Source organism: Lissotriton vulgaris, chromosome 11 (genome assembly GCF_964263255.1).
Source record: "Lissotriton vulgaris chromosome 11, aLisVul1.2, whole genome shotgun sequence".
NCBI classification, from domain to species: Eukaryota; Metazoa; Chordata; class Amphibia; order Caudata; family Salamandridae; genus Lissotriton; species Lissotriton vulgaris.
The window spans coordinates 1,070,704,133-1,070,718,390 of NC_141699.1; the positions used below are offsets into that span (position 1 = coordinate 1,070,704,133).

The 14,258-nt window shown below is 46.2% G+C and overlaps 1 protein-coding gene across 1 annotated transcript in view; it reads right to left on the reverse strand.

Moving 5' to 3' along the window:
- Positions 1–14,258, reverse strand: part of LOC147684109 (5-hydroxytryptamine receptor 3A-like) — a 57,883-nt gene that overhangs the window by 22,985 nt on the left and 20,640 nt on the right. Inside the window, exons 4-5 of the mRNA XM_086942601.1 lie at positions 11,591–11,700; positions 3,390–3,559 (exon numbers count right to left, since the gene is read on the reverse strand). Of these exons, the coding sequence (XP_086798727.1) occupies positions 3,390–3,559; positions 11,591–11,700 (280 nt within the window). The remainder of the gene's footprint in view (positions 1–3,389; positions 3,560–11,590; positions 11,701–14,258) is intronic.

The following is a 14,258-nucleotide window of genomic DNA, read 5'->3' on the forward strand; positions in this document are numbered from 1 at the left end:
AGCACCCACAGCACAGAAGAGTCCAGATTATTATGGATTATATATATTATCCCTGATGGAGAGGCAGAGGTCTGAGAGATTAATTAAACCTAAAATGTGACGAGTAAGAAATGTGGCGTCTTCTCATGCATGCACCAGGTGCCTGATCTGCAAACCTGAATTGCATCCCCGCATGCCTCTGTAGCCTGATCTCGAAACCTGAATTGCATCCCTGCATGCCTCTGTAGCCTGATCTCGAACCTGAATTGCATCCCCCGCATGCCTCTATAACCTGATCTGCAAACCTGAATTGTATCCCACATGCATCTGTAGCCTGAGCTGCAACCCTGCATTGCTGCAAACCTGAATTGCATCCCACATGCATCTGTAGCCTGAGCTGCAACCCTGCATTGCTGCAAACCTGAATTGCATCCCACATGCATCTGTAGCCTGAGCTGCAACCCTGCATTGCTGCAACCCTGAATTGCATCCCACATGCATCTGTAGCCTGAGCTGCAACCCTGCATTGCTGCAAGCCTGAATTGCATCCCACATGCATCTGTAGCCTGAGCTGCAACCCTGCATTGCTGCAAACCTGAATTGCATCCCACATGCATTTGTAGCCTGAGCTGCAACCCTGCATTGCTGCAAACCTGAATTGCATCCCACATGCATTTGTAGCCTGAGCTGCAACCCTGCATTGCTGCAAACCTGAATTGCATCTCACATGCATCTGTAGCCTGAGCTGCAACCCTGCATTGCTGCAAACTTGAATTGCATCCCACATGAATCTGTAGCCTGAGCTGCAACCCTGCATTGCTGCAAACCTGAATTGCATCCCACATGCATCTGTTGCCTAAGCTGCAACCCTGCATTGCTGCAAACCTGAATTGCATCCCACATGAATCTGTAGCCTGAGCTGCAACCCTGCATTGCTGCAAACCTGAATTGCATCCCACATGCATCTGTTGCCTAAGCTGCAACCCTGCATTGCTGCAAACCTGAATTGCATCCCACATGCATCTGTAGGCTAAGCTGCAACCCTGCATTGCTGCAAAGCTGAATTGCATCCCACATGCATCTGTAGCCTGAGCTGCAACCCTGCATTGCTGCAAACCTGAATTGCATCCCACATGCATTTGTAGCCTGATCTGCCAACCTGAATTGCATCCCACATGCATCTGTAGCCTGAGCTGCAAGCCTGAATTGCACCCCCACATGCCTTTGTAGCCTGATATGTATGCCTGCATTGCATCCCCCACATGCCTCTGTAATCTGAGCTGCAAACCTGAATTGCATCCCACGCATGCCTCTGTAGCCTGATCTCCAAACCTGAATTGCAGCCCCCATATACCTCTATAGCCTGATCTGCAAACCTAAATTTCATCCCGCATGCCTCTGTAGTCTGAGCTGCAAACCTGAATTGCAGCCTCCACATGCCTTTGTAGCCTGATCTGCAAACCGGAATAGCAGCCTCTACATGCCTCTGTAGCCTGCTCTGCAAGCCTGATTTGCACCCCCTGCATGTATCTGCACCATGATCTGCAGGCCTGATCTCCAGCCCTGAAGTACAGTCCCTGAAGACCCTGCCTGCTTCTTTGTGCGCACTGCCCCCCTTCCGGAGTACCAATGAGCAGCATGTGTTGTTAATGTCCAGCACATCTCCTGGAGTTTTTGTTATGCTAGCAGTATTTGTATAGCACACTGCTGCCCTGTACCACTTTCTGGAATTGCTGGGTGGTTGCAGGCCTCGGTGTGCTTATGTGGTTGAAGCAGCTGTGTCTTATATTGGAAGAGCTGGTGAGGTGTCTTAGGTTCTGAGTTTGCTCTGAACTTCCTGGTACAGATGTGATGCTGCTAGTTGGCATGATGTAGTCTAGAAAAGTGTACGCTGGATGGCTTTATGCTTGAGATGCTTGTTGGCTCTGATGTCCTTGTCTGTGTTTCATTGACATCTTGGTATCATAGGTGGGTGTGATGTCTTGCCATCAGTGTGGGAAGAGTAGGCGAGGATCATGAGGTTCCCACGTAGGCTCCCAAAGTGACTCTGCAAACCAGTCGCTGTGACACTCCTTGTGGAGTGGTTTAGCATGCGCGCTGTGGGTATAAACTTGATACGCTTACTTACTTATGGTACCTGAATTCTTACACAGATCAGAGCTTATACAGGAAGGGGGAAATCCCAGAGCCACCTTTTCATTCCCATGGCTGTTGCTGTGTTGATGTGTGCGCGTGCACCAATGACCATCTCCGGTTTGTCTCCTGGTTTGGTCTGTATGAAACAAACTATAATGTGTACCTAGCAAGTAAGCTGTCTCGATTCAGTTAAACGGCACAGAACTTTGCCCTTATGGAGAGGTCCCTCGTGTTTTTAAGCCACATACAACAAAGCTCAAATAACAATGTGGGGATAATTACCTTGGCGAGGGGGGAAGACCGGTCCCCCTCACATCCCTGGTTGAGCACTAAGGGACTGGTTATGAGCTTGGCAGTGTGGGAGGGGGACCGCCACACAGGCGGCCCCCTCCCACACCGCTAAACCCGTGTGCACACCGTCCCGCAGATTATTACTTTTTTTGTCACTTGTGGATGGTTCTTTGGCGGTCCCACAGCAGTGACTGTGAAATGGACACCGCAATGGGCACATCAAACACAGTACCCGCACAGCATATACTGGTGCAGCCCATGCCATGCAGGTACTGGGGTGCATGCACACAGGGGAACACAACATGTGCCCCCCTGCAGGCAGCCCATGGCCCTGAGGCACAAGGGAACCCTGTAGGGCCCTCTCTGTTCTCGCTCTGCCATGATTTTCATGGATTAGGAAATGCCATGAAAACGGTGGTGGAGAGGAAACGTGTAATATGCTTGGTAGGACTGCGGCGGTCTCACCAAGCATATTGCGGCTCAAGACCGCCACGCCACGCCACCGCCAGGGATCTCTGGTCCCTGTCGGTTGCGGTGGTGCAATGGTGGTCCAACCACGCTAGCTGTAATAGGGAGGCCGGACCGCAGGTGCAGCAGTGGCTGGACCGCCACCGTCACATCTCGGGAGTCTGGCGGTCTTCAGACCGCAAGACTCATAATCATGCCGTGTTTGCATCAAGTAGCTCTGATTCTCAATGTATCTGAGCTTCTTCACACCATCACAATGCCCTCTCGTCTCCACCTTGTTCAACCTCCTACTTCCTTCTTGCTGAGATATCCGGATGCACAAAGCACAGCATCCCTCTGAGTCCATAGAACTGTAAATGGTATCAAAAGCCAGATATTTATGTCCGTTCAACAATGGTCCTTGTATATAAACTGGTAAATGCAATAGTAATGGATAATAGTTTAGAAACCATAGATATTTTATGATTTGATACTCTTAATATACTTCAGTTCCAGAGCCGGAGCAACTCACGTACCTGAGTCCAGGAACGATCCGAAGGTCAGGGAGCAGTTCTGGATGTCGAACGGGAAGCGGAAGATGCTCAGGTTGCAGGAACTGACCACACGCAGCGGCTTCTGGTAATGCACCCTGCCGGTGTGTTCCACAAACAGATAAGGGAGTTGAGGGGATTTGTCCTCGTCCACACTAACAAAGACAAAAGGCAGACAGGTCATACCCTCCAGTAGACCCAAGGTAGCACTGGAACACTGCAAGCTGGAGTGATTGGATGTCACTGAGTAGTGCACAAGTGGAGAATAATGGGTGCCAAATGTCTAAAGGTCCTACTTGCAATGGGACTCCTAAAGAAGCTGATGAGTTAGTGTTAGACTTGGCTTTTTCAATGGGTTTACCCCCAGACTTAGCTTTTTGCCTCCTGTTTTTGACCCCGTTTTTGTTGGTTTTAGGACTCTGGGCACAGTACCACGGGTATCCAGTGCTAAAGTGCATATGCTCTCCTAGTAAATTATGAAAATGGATTATTGTATCCATATTTGGCTTATATGATTTACTACCAAGTCCCTAGTATGGTGCACTTTGTGTGCCCAGGGCCTGTAAATCAAATGCTGCTAGTGGGCCTGCAGCACTGATTGTGTCACCCACACAAGCAGCTTTTCCAAGGGTTCTTAGACCTTCCACTGCAGTGTCTGCGCGCAGTTCTGTCTGCCATGTCGACCTGGCAAGTGCACCCACTTGCCAGGCCCTAACCTTCTCTTTTATTACGTGTGAATCACCACTAAGGTAGGCCTAAGTTACCCCTGTGGGCAAGGTGCAGTGTATGTGAAAGGTAGGACTTGTACAGGCATGTCTGACATGTCCTGATAGTGAAATACAGTGATTTTCGATTTGGTAACATCTTATAAGTATAAATTCCCATTGGGACAAGATAGAGAAATTGAGTTTATTTTGCCTGAATTCAGAATGTAAGAATGCATCGTTTAGTAAAGATGATTTTTATATTGTTAGTCTGAAAATACCACTTTTAGAAAGTGCTTCGCCATCCTTTGTGCCTCTATCTGGCCTCAGGGAGATAAAAGACTTCAGGGAACTTGCTTGGATCAAGGAACCTTCCAAGACGAAGAGCTGGAAGAACTGCCAGGAGGAGTACTGACCCTTTGCTGTGTTGTTGCTGTGCTGGGTTTGCCCATCTAGTTGCTGCTTCTGCCTTGGGCAGTAAAAGGACTGGACTGAACTTTCCACACTTGTCACTGAGAATCTCCAAGGGCTTGAAATAGAGCTTGACTCCTGTTTTCGAACTCTCAGGGGCAGCAAAGACTTAACTTACCTCTGGCTAATGCCTCTGGTACTATGGGTTTCAGTTGCCACAGGGAGGAAAGCAGCTGACACTGTCACTGACACCGTTGCGGGCTCTGTGTCCTGAAGGCACTGCAGAAGGCCTGCCACAGTTCGCACCGCAACCCTGGTTTCACCAACGGCAACGACTGCCGCCCCACCATTCTTCAGATTGCATCACAACTTGTGGGCACCATACTCTGCGCTGCCTCGCTTCACTCCACTACCCTAGTCTCATCAACGACATCACTGCACACTGACCTCGACTCCTGTGACTGCATTGTGGTTTCTGGGCACCGCTCGTAAGTCACACGATGCACTGTCCCGTCCCACACCGCAGCAGCGTGGGCCGACTGACGCCATCTCCCATCAACCGGCCCTGCTGCTTGCATCGTTACCTGTCAGCAATGCAATGAGCACCACCTTACTCCGCACCGCAGCCCTGGTCACACCAATGCCGCTGACGTCCACCACTGAGCTATTGCCTGCACCGGGACTTGAGGGCACTGCAGGCCGCACTGCTACGCTTCACATCGCAACTGTGATGGTTTCCAGAACCAAAGGTACTGTTAACGAATCTGCTAACACTAACGCCGGTCCGCACTGATGCGGTCGGCCGGAACTGTTCGATTCTGTTGTTTTCAGCATTGCAGTAGCCCCGGACAGAGGCACCAGCATCCCAAAAGAAGGATAACTATTTGCCTAATCCAACCAGAGGTTGCACTTTATCTGCATTCGGAAGGAGACTCTGCAAAAGCAGGTAGCCATATTTGCAAGGGACAGGCCTTTGTTGGCTGCTGGAGGCCTCTCAAGGTTAGGATGAGGCATACTGTCCAGAGGAAGACCTACACAATTCATCATGGAAGAAATTGAAACTGTAAGGGCCAATCTGTGGACTTGAGTAGACCCTCTGACCAAGAGTAGAAAGAGGAAGGTCACCTAACAGAAGCCTGTGTGGAGAGGAGATAAGGCCATCAAGACTGACAAGATGTTATGCAGTGCTCCGAAAGCTAAATTGGGACCTTGTTGTCTGACCTAAAACCACTTTTCAAATGGAGAGGTGGGCGGGATAGGTGAGGAATCTGCAGGTGGATGGAATATCTACCAGAAATATCGTTACCAAAAGTTAGACACTTTTTCTTTTGATGTACATTTCTACTCGCAGATTCCTCCCCCCTTGAAGCAATACCCAAGCACTTCACCCTATGTGGTGGGTCTGAAGATATGGTCACATCTTTGGAAACAACGAAGCCTTTGTCCTGAGAACCAGCTTGTCTGGAAAGAAAGAAGTGAATGGAAACAAATTGAAAAAGTCTGTAACTGGCTAACACGCTGAGCTTATGTGATGGCAATCAGAAACGTCTTAATAGTTAACAGTTGCAATGGGCAGCTATGCATGGGCTCGAACAAACTACACATCAGGAAAGTGATAACCAGATTAAGATTTGCTTGAGGTGTTATGAACAGTGAAAGAGGGAACATTCAGATTGACCCTTCAATAAACCTCATGACGAATGGGGACTCGAAAAGACTAGTCAGGTAAACAAAGAAAGACTGGGACCCTGGGATCTTCCCAGACCTTGAATATCTCCACCCATGGGCAGGAATCCTGGAGATAAGACCTCTCTTTACATGCATTAATGCATGTATAAAGGCAACAATTAAGCATGTCTACCTGGTTGCTGTCCAGTTTTTAAATTTTAGTTTTTTGTTCAAAATGTTTAAAAAACAATCTTCACGGCGGGGATACAACATTGTTCTAAAGGTTAAAATGAGCAGTGGTGGAAAGAAAACTCTGGGAAATTAAGGCAACTTTCAGTCTCCAATGAAATAACATTTAAGACTGCTTCTTGAGGGGCTAGCATCTGCTTTGCCTCATGAAGCAATGCAGTGGTAAATCCAGGCCAGTTTTCTTCTGCTTCTGTGGGCAGGATATGTTGGCACTCACTTTTACCATTTCTTTTCCGTTTTCCAACAGTTGCATTCATTTGTTATTAGAACATTGGAATGGTGTGCACTCCATTGAAGATGTTGGAATGGTCCAGGCTTCTAATGGCTTGTAGAAGCCCGGAGAGCAACAGCCCAGTACTTTTTTCATTTCACAACTGTCGCTCTGAACATGGCCAACAGATAACCTTTCAGAGTGCCCTGCCAGGCATGAGCGAGCACTAAGTTCAACACATCTGACAGACATGACTCAAGAGGGGCAATGTTCTGCCTGGTGCACCTGGACACAACAAGGGACATACATCTAAAACAGATAGAATTTATTGAGATAGCCTCCACCACCTCTGCAGGCAAATCATATGATCTCAGGCACCAAGGAGGAGGTTCTGGAGATTGAGGAGCAGAACCTATCCTCTCTCACTTTAAGAGGTGGTCCCTTCTGAGTCTAAGTGTGAGAAGAGGACACAGAGTCAAACCCAATTGATCCATATACCATACCATCTGCGGCTAGTCCAACACAATTAGAATCATCTACATCCATTTCTGAGTCAATATCCTCAGAACCCAAGGAATTAGAGAGATAAGAGGAAATGTGTAATGAAAGGGAAAGTCCTGTTTTAGGAGAAACACTTTCTTTAATGCTCCATTCAGTGGAGATTGAAGGACACAAACAGGCGAGCATTTTTAGGTGATAAAGAGATCCACCAGAGATTTACCCCCAAAGAGGAAAAAATTGTCACTCATTATCCACCATGTGAAACTAACTTAGGTTGTTGGTCCTCACGGTCAGGGAGACTACCAGGTGACTGACCATCAACCCAATCTTGTGAGCCTGAGCCAAAGCCCACACCTTCAATACCTTTTGACATAGAGTGCGTGAGACAACGCTGTTCTGTTTGTTGATGTGCCACATCACAGTTGTGTTATCCTTGAGGGCCTGAAGTGACCAACAACAAAGGGATAACAGAAACATCTTCAGTATCAGGTGAATTGTTTGAAACACATGCAGGTTGATATGACACCACTTCCCCGCTGGAGACCAGAGTCCTTTTTTCTCTAAATCATTGTTTCTAACACTGCTCCAATGAAGAGGCGTTGTGCTGGTTACGGATGTGACTTGGGTAGGTTAATTACAAACCTGAAAACTTGAAAGGAAGAGAAAATAGGGTATTCGGATGGTCCAAAACTACCTGCAGCCCTCCTTTAGCAGACAATCATTGGCATACAGGAATACGGGTATCCTAGTCATGTGAAATTGCACTGCATCCACCTCCATCACCTTAGTAAAAACGTAAAGTGCCGATGTCAGGCCGAACCGATAAACCGCAAACTGGTACCACAAAAGGCAGGTACCTCATGTGGAACTGCAGGATCATTATGTGGAAATAGACCTCCTGCAGGTTGAAGGACACCATTCAGGCTCCCAGTAAAAGATTTAAAAAAAGATGTGTGCAGGTGACAGTATCTTGTATTTCTCCTTGCAAAGAAAAGCATTCAAGATATAAGATTTGTGATTGAGACAAAACCTGCCGTCCCTTTTGGGCACAAGAAAAGAGCAAGAGTAACTTTCCTGCTCAATCTCATATTCTGGAACCATTTCCACTGCCACTTTACTCATAAAAGTCAAGTCCTGGATGATTCGAACATGCTAGTATTACAAAACAGAGTGGGCAGGAGGAATGGATGGTTGCTCCTGGAAAGGGAGGGCATATTCTTACTCCATGATCTGCAGGACCCACCCGTCTGGCTGGCTATGCACAAAAGGTGATGTACATGCTTCTTTGAAGATGAGCTAAAGTGGTTTAGATGGTGGTCCAAGGGATGAGGAGGAGGAACAAGAGGGCCGGTGCTGGCCAAGTTGACTTGGCCGAGGATCCACCAAATTCTCTGTATTGTCGGAGAAACTGGTACAGGTGCAGTGGGATGGCAAGGAGGGCTGACGTTGGTGAAATGTCATGCTCCTGGAATGTCAATGAAATTTACATTATTGCTAATCCAACTGGTGGGCAGGGGGGGTTAGTCCCTGGTAATGAACTGTAGGCATCCCCATCTTAAAGTGCTTCAGGGCAGAGTCAGCATGTTTGCCAAACAAGCAGGAAACATCAAAAAGCATGCCCATCCAATTTGCCTGAACATGCCTTGAAATGCCCATAGAATGAAGCCTGGCATGGTGGCGGATGTCCATCTATGACCCCATTGATCTTGCTACAAAGTCTACAGTGTCCAGGCGTGAGCGCAGGATCTGCTTTGCTGCATCCGTGAAGATCGCATCAAATTGGTACTGGAGGTGGCCCAGAATGCTAGGCACAACCATCCGGGCCATCTCCCAGGGAGCACGGGACCTTGCCAAAAGCTAGCTCACATTGGTGGATCTGAAGGCTCCCCCTGGCCACAATCTGTTTCAGCTACCATCAGGCAGAGATCTGTAGAAGGACCATGGGGTCTGCTTAGAGCAAGCTGAAGCCTCAGGACAAATGGGGCCTCTTGGCACCGGAGGGTGATGGTCGAAAACCTAATGGTTTATCAAAGGAGCAGAAGATGATTTTTCCCATGCACCAAGTTTACGCTCCATGAGCGACTCATTAAAATGGAGCAATGGCTTCGAAGGAAAAGAGCAAAAAATGGGAATAGGGAGCTACCCTTTCTAACAGGAAAAGAATTGGGTCAACAATCTTATAAAAAAACAGAGCTCCTTCTCCTGAGTTTGGTAAATCGTAGCTGGTGTTAAAATCCCAAAGGGGACGTTTACATCAATGGGAGGGATTACAATATTGCATGGGTTACCAAATTTACAACTTAAGTATATGTCGGGCCCAAGAGCAGGAAAAGAGGACAGCTGGAGGATCACTAAAAGGAGGTTTGCCTTATGTTCCTCCACGGAGAGAGGCAACTGAAGAGCCTCTGCCGTATTTATTAGGACTGCAGTAAAAGAAGCCACCTCCTCTGATGGAAGTCCCAAAGGGCACTACATCTGGCACGATATGAAGCCTACTAGCATTTTGGTAAGCTAGATCACACCCAGCATAGGTTTCAGAGGGGGGGTGGGGGGGGGGGGGCAAATTGGCTACTTGACTGCTGGCATTGTATACAATGATCTCCGACAATTATATGGGGCCCGAATCTGAGCCAAAAATCCAGCCTCGGACAATACTCATCTCTTGCAAAGATCTGTGCAAAAGCTTGTGCTGAGACTCCCCCAAATTGTAATTCTTCTAGCAGCCCCTTCGCCTGTCTCCTTGAGCGCATGAGAATAGACTTGGTATCAGATCTGAAGCAAATGCCAGCACCAAGGATGCAACCAGGACCAAGGCAGGTAGGATCACCACATGTGGGTCTTCAATTACTGTCACCAGCTGAACCCAAGCTAACAACTGTCGAGGATAGTATGAGGTCGGCTAGCGCCAAGGGACGGCCGGCTGGCTGAAGCCCCATAGAAATATGATGTCATGCCTGGGGTGGAGCCAGGCATCAAGATGGCGCCCAGTACCATTTAGCCAACCAGAGAGCTGTTTTCCAAGAGTTGAGGAATCTTCAGGAAGGAATATTCATCAGAAATACCTATTCTTTTTCGAAGACACAGCTCCGATTGTACGCTACGATTATTGAGTATAATCACTTGTATTCTAAGGTATCTTAATTTCAAAACTTTTATAACTTCCTTGAATAAGTTTTTGCTCCTACTCTTGGAGAGTAGGTTTTACCTAGGGTGTAACTTTGCTGTCCAGTTAGCCAGCAATACAAACTATGACCCAGAAAAACCAAAGGTGAACAATTGTACCCACTATCGACACTACCCAGAAGCCGATGACTGCCCTAGAACCCAAAGTAGCCTTACAGTGAACTAAGAGGACCACAGCCAACCCCCAGTCTTTATCCCTTGTGCTCTCAATCTTCTGGAAAGTGAGCGACCCTAGTGGTGAAGAAGCAGAATACAAGCAGGTGCCATAGCTGAGCTCATAAGAACTAGAAGTTTGCCTCTGAGCACTTTGGAAGACCATGCATGGCCAGAGGATCATGGAAGCACATTGGTCTCAAGCGAATTATTGAGAGCAATGCTATGGGTGAATGTGATAATGTTAGTGAAAACATCAATCTCTTTGGATCAGTTTTTTGGGGCGTGTGACAATGAGTTGATTCTGTTTCCTGGTTGTTTTTTGCTATGAAGAGACACTCCGCAATCCTCCCATCAATCATACTTGATATTTTCGTTTTTTTCCCCTTAAGGGTCATTTACTGTTTGCACCTCCTTCTCTTTTTTGCCAAAAGACTTTTTGTTTTTTGGGATAAAATCAAATGAAAATGAAAACTTTGATCATGAGCATGATTGTTTACCATGCTACAACACCCACGCATCTTGAATATCTTTATAACTTTTGGGGTATGGATTTTTTTAAGGTGGAGAGTTGAATTACTGTGCATCTTTCACATGCGGAGGGCTTTAGAGGGACATTTCTAGGGCCTTGAAAGTTCATGCATCGCTAAAGAGTGTTGGAAGTGGCTAGGTTCTTGGGTGTATTTAAGAAATACATGTCCTAGATGGTGCAGCATCACTTTGAATTGCTCAATTTGTAAAAAAAAAAGGTGTCAGGGCTCTCCTTCCAAGGCCACTGCAGCTTGCACCACACATTGCTCCTGCTAGGCTGCCAATGATAATAAAAACACAACTACTAACTATCACACTCCTACAAGTGATGATTCAGACTATTTCAGGCCTCCAATGATATAAGAATGGCTTGGGCGGCAGGTAAATGTCATTTTTAACATACATTGTATGAATAATTGACTGTTGTTGTGGTCATCTCTAAATTAGCCAGACAGCGCAACCTTGTGGCAGACTATCGTAAGTGGCAGTATTGATAATTTGTGTCGGTACCGAGCACCAGAAACGACCGGCTCAAATTAAGCAGTGCTTTTGAATCTAGGATTGATGTTACTTACAACTGGAGGACAAAGACATCCGGTGTCCACATTTGGTCAACAGGAACTGATATATTCTGTACATCTCCACAGTCTTTAGGCTCCCACCACGCAAACTCATTGAACCACACCTAGAAAGGAGACATTCAAACAAGGTCAAGATCTGCCTGAAGACCATTGGCAAATTTGGTCATGACTTGACGGTAAACCACATTAAATGAAGGAGGTTAAGCCCCAAGGCTCCAAATAGAAATTGACTAGTATGGGGTGCTCAAAATGAACTGAATGCTAACCGTCTGTGCAATGCATTTTTGGGATTCTGGAGGTTCTTGTTGTTTTAAAGTCCCCATGCCAAAATCCATATTTGATAAACTGTTGGAAGTCAATAAGTCTGCAATACAGGTTGCATCACAGAGGATTCCAGACTAAGAGCCTAATTTATAATTCGGCAGATGTATTACTCTGTCACAAACTTGACGAATATCCAATCTGCCATATTACAAGTGCCTTTAGATATAATGCACTTCCAATATGGCGGATGGGATATCCAAAATGCACTTGTAATACAGCAGAAAGCATATCCAAAATGCACTTGTTATACAGCGGATCGGATATCCAAAATGCACTTGTAATACATGTAAATGTACAGGAATTTATTTAGCGCAAATCACCGAGCGGTTTCTAAGCACTTGCTTAGGGAACCCGTCCTGGTATTCCCCTGTGAGATAGCCCCGGCAGGGTATCCGCAAGGTGAAAGCCAGGCATCCCACCGCGAGGGGCCGTTGTGGAGATTAAGCAACCTATTGCCCAGAGTCGCAGAGTGTGAACCCGTGAATCGAGTAGGCACTGGAGCGAGAATTGTCGAGTCCATGGACATTTTGGGACTCAAGACCCCGCAGAGCTGGGAATTGAACCTTGGTCCCGGGCTGATCTCTGCTTCCAGGTCTGCCTCCTCTAACCAGTGAGCCACACTTCTCCACTCCACATACAGCGGATCGGATATCCAAAATGCACTTGTAATACAGCGGATCGAATATCCAAAATGCACCTGTAATCCAGCGGGTAGGATATCCAAAATGCAATTGTAATACAGCGGATCGAGATCTAAAATGCACTTATAATACAGCAGATAGGATATCCAAAATGCACTTGTATTACAGCGGATCGGATATCCAAAATGCACTTGTAATACAGCGGATCGGATATCCAAAATGCACTTGTAATACAGAATATCGGATATCCAAAATGCCCTTGTAATACAGCGGATCGGATATCCAAAATGCACTTGTAATCCAGCGGGTAGGATATCCAAAATGCAATTGTAATACAGCGGATCGAGATCTAAAATGCACTTGTAATACAGCAGATAGGATACCCAAAATGCACTTGTAATACAGCAGATCAGATATCCAAAATGCACTTGTAATCCAGCGGATCGGATATCTGAAATGGACTTGTAATTTAGCAGGTAGGATATCCAAAATGCACTTGTAATAAAGCGGATCGATATGTAAAATGCACTTGTAATACGGAGGATTGCATATCCGTCACTTGAGACGGATTAACCAATCCGCCAAACTTTAAATCCGGTACTAATTCACTGAAGTCAGTCGTTGCTGTTAAAAATATAGTCTGAGTTTAATATGTAAACATAGTTTATTGGAGAAGGGAAGAGACTCTAGTCTTGTGAATTTTTACAGCTTAAGTTATCAAGATCTGCACTCATGAACATCAATTCAACGAAAGACCAGCGGTAGCGGAAGTAACAACACACCCCAATTGACCTATACATTCACTCACACACAGATGCTTACACAGTAAAACACAATAACACATTTACACACACTCTCTCTCACATAAAAACACTCTCACCTGCACGCATACACGCAACATACATTTACAATATTTTTTTACTTAACTCAGCTGTCAGGGAGAGTTATATATTCTAGTTAATTGTATTCCATTTTTATTACAGTGATAGTGAATACTATACTGTTATTCACTATTAGTGTAATAAAATAAATGACAAAAAACAAGGAGATTGGAGCCCAAACCAATGTTGCCCCTGTGATTTTGGCGCTCATTTTGTCATGTAAGTCCAGGGGTCACAATTGCGACCCCTGGCGACCCCTAAATGACGTCCATGTCTGCAATTTATGGGTGTTATGGATTCACTTGTGGGTTACTTATGTCTGGAGACAATTATACCTTTCTAATGAGAGCAAAATAATTCTGTCTATGGTGGATTTTGCCAAATTTGGTGCACATTGGCCTCAGGCATCAAGACGTTAAAGGGGACATTCCAAAAGTATACTTTTCCATTCAACATCCTATTGGCAAAATGAAAAAATAAAAATAAAAGTTGCATAAAGAAGTTTCACCAAATTGGCAGGCACTTTGTGCAAGTCAAACACAAGGAGATGAATGACGGAGTGCTGAAACGTTTCAGACACTCACCCCCATTCACAGATCTGGGTTGAAGCCATCATCGTTCTTTAGCTTACTTTGCCACCCCAGTTCAGACACAGCTATATGCAAATCAGTCTTGACCCTGTGCCTCATGGGAACAGTCCAGCCCGAACTGCCAAGCTGTGTTTCCCTTGACCGTAAACAAGCATCCTCGGACCGGTTTTGGGCTAACAGCCCTCATCAGCCAGGCTAGCTTGAATCCAGTGGCAAAGTGAGCAAG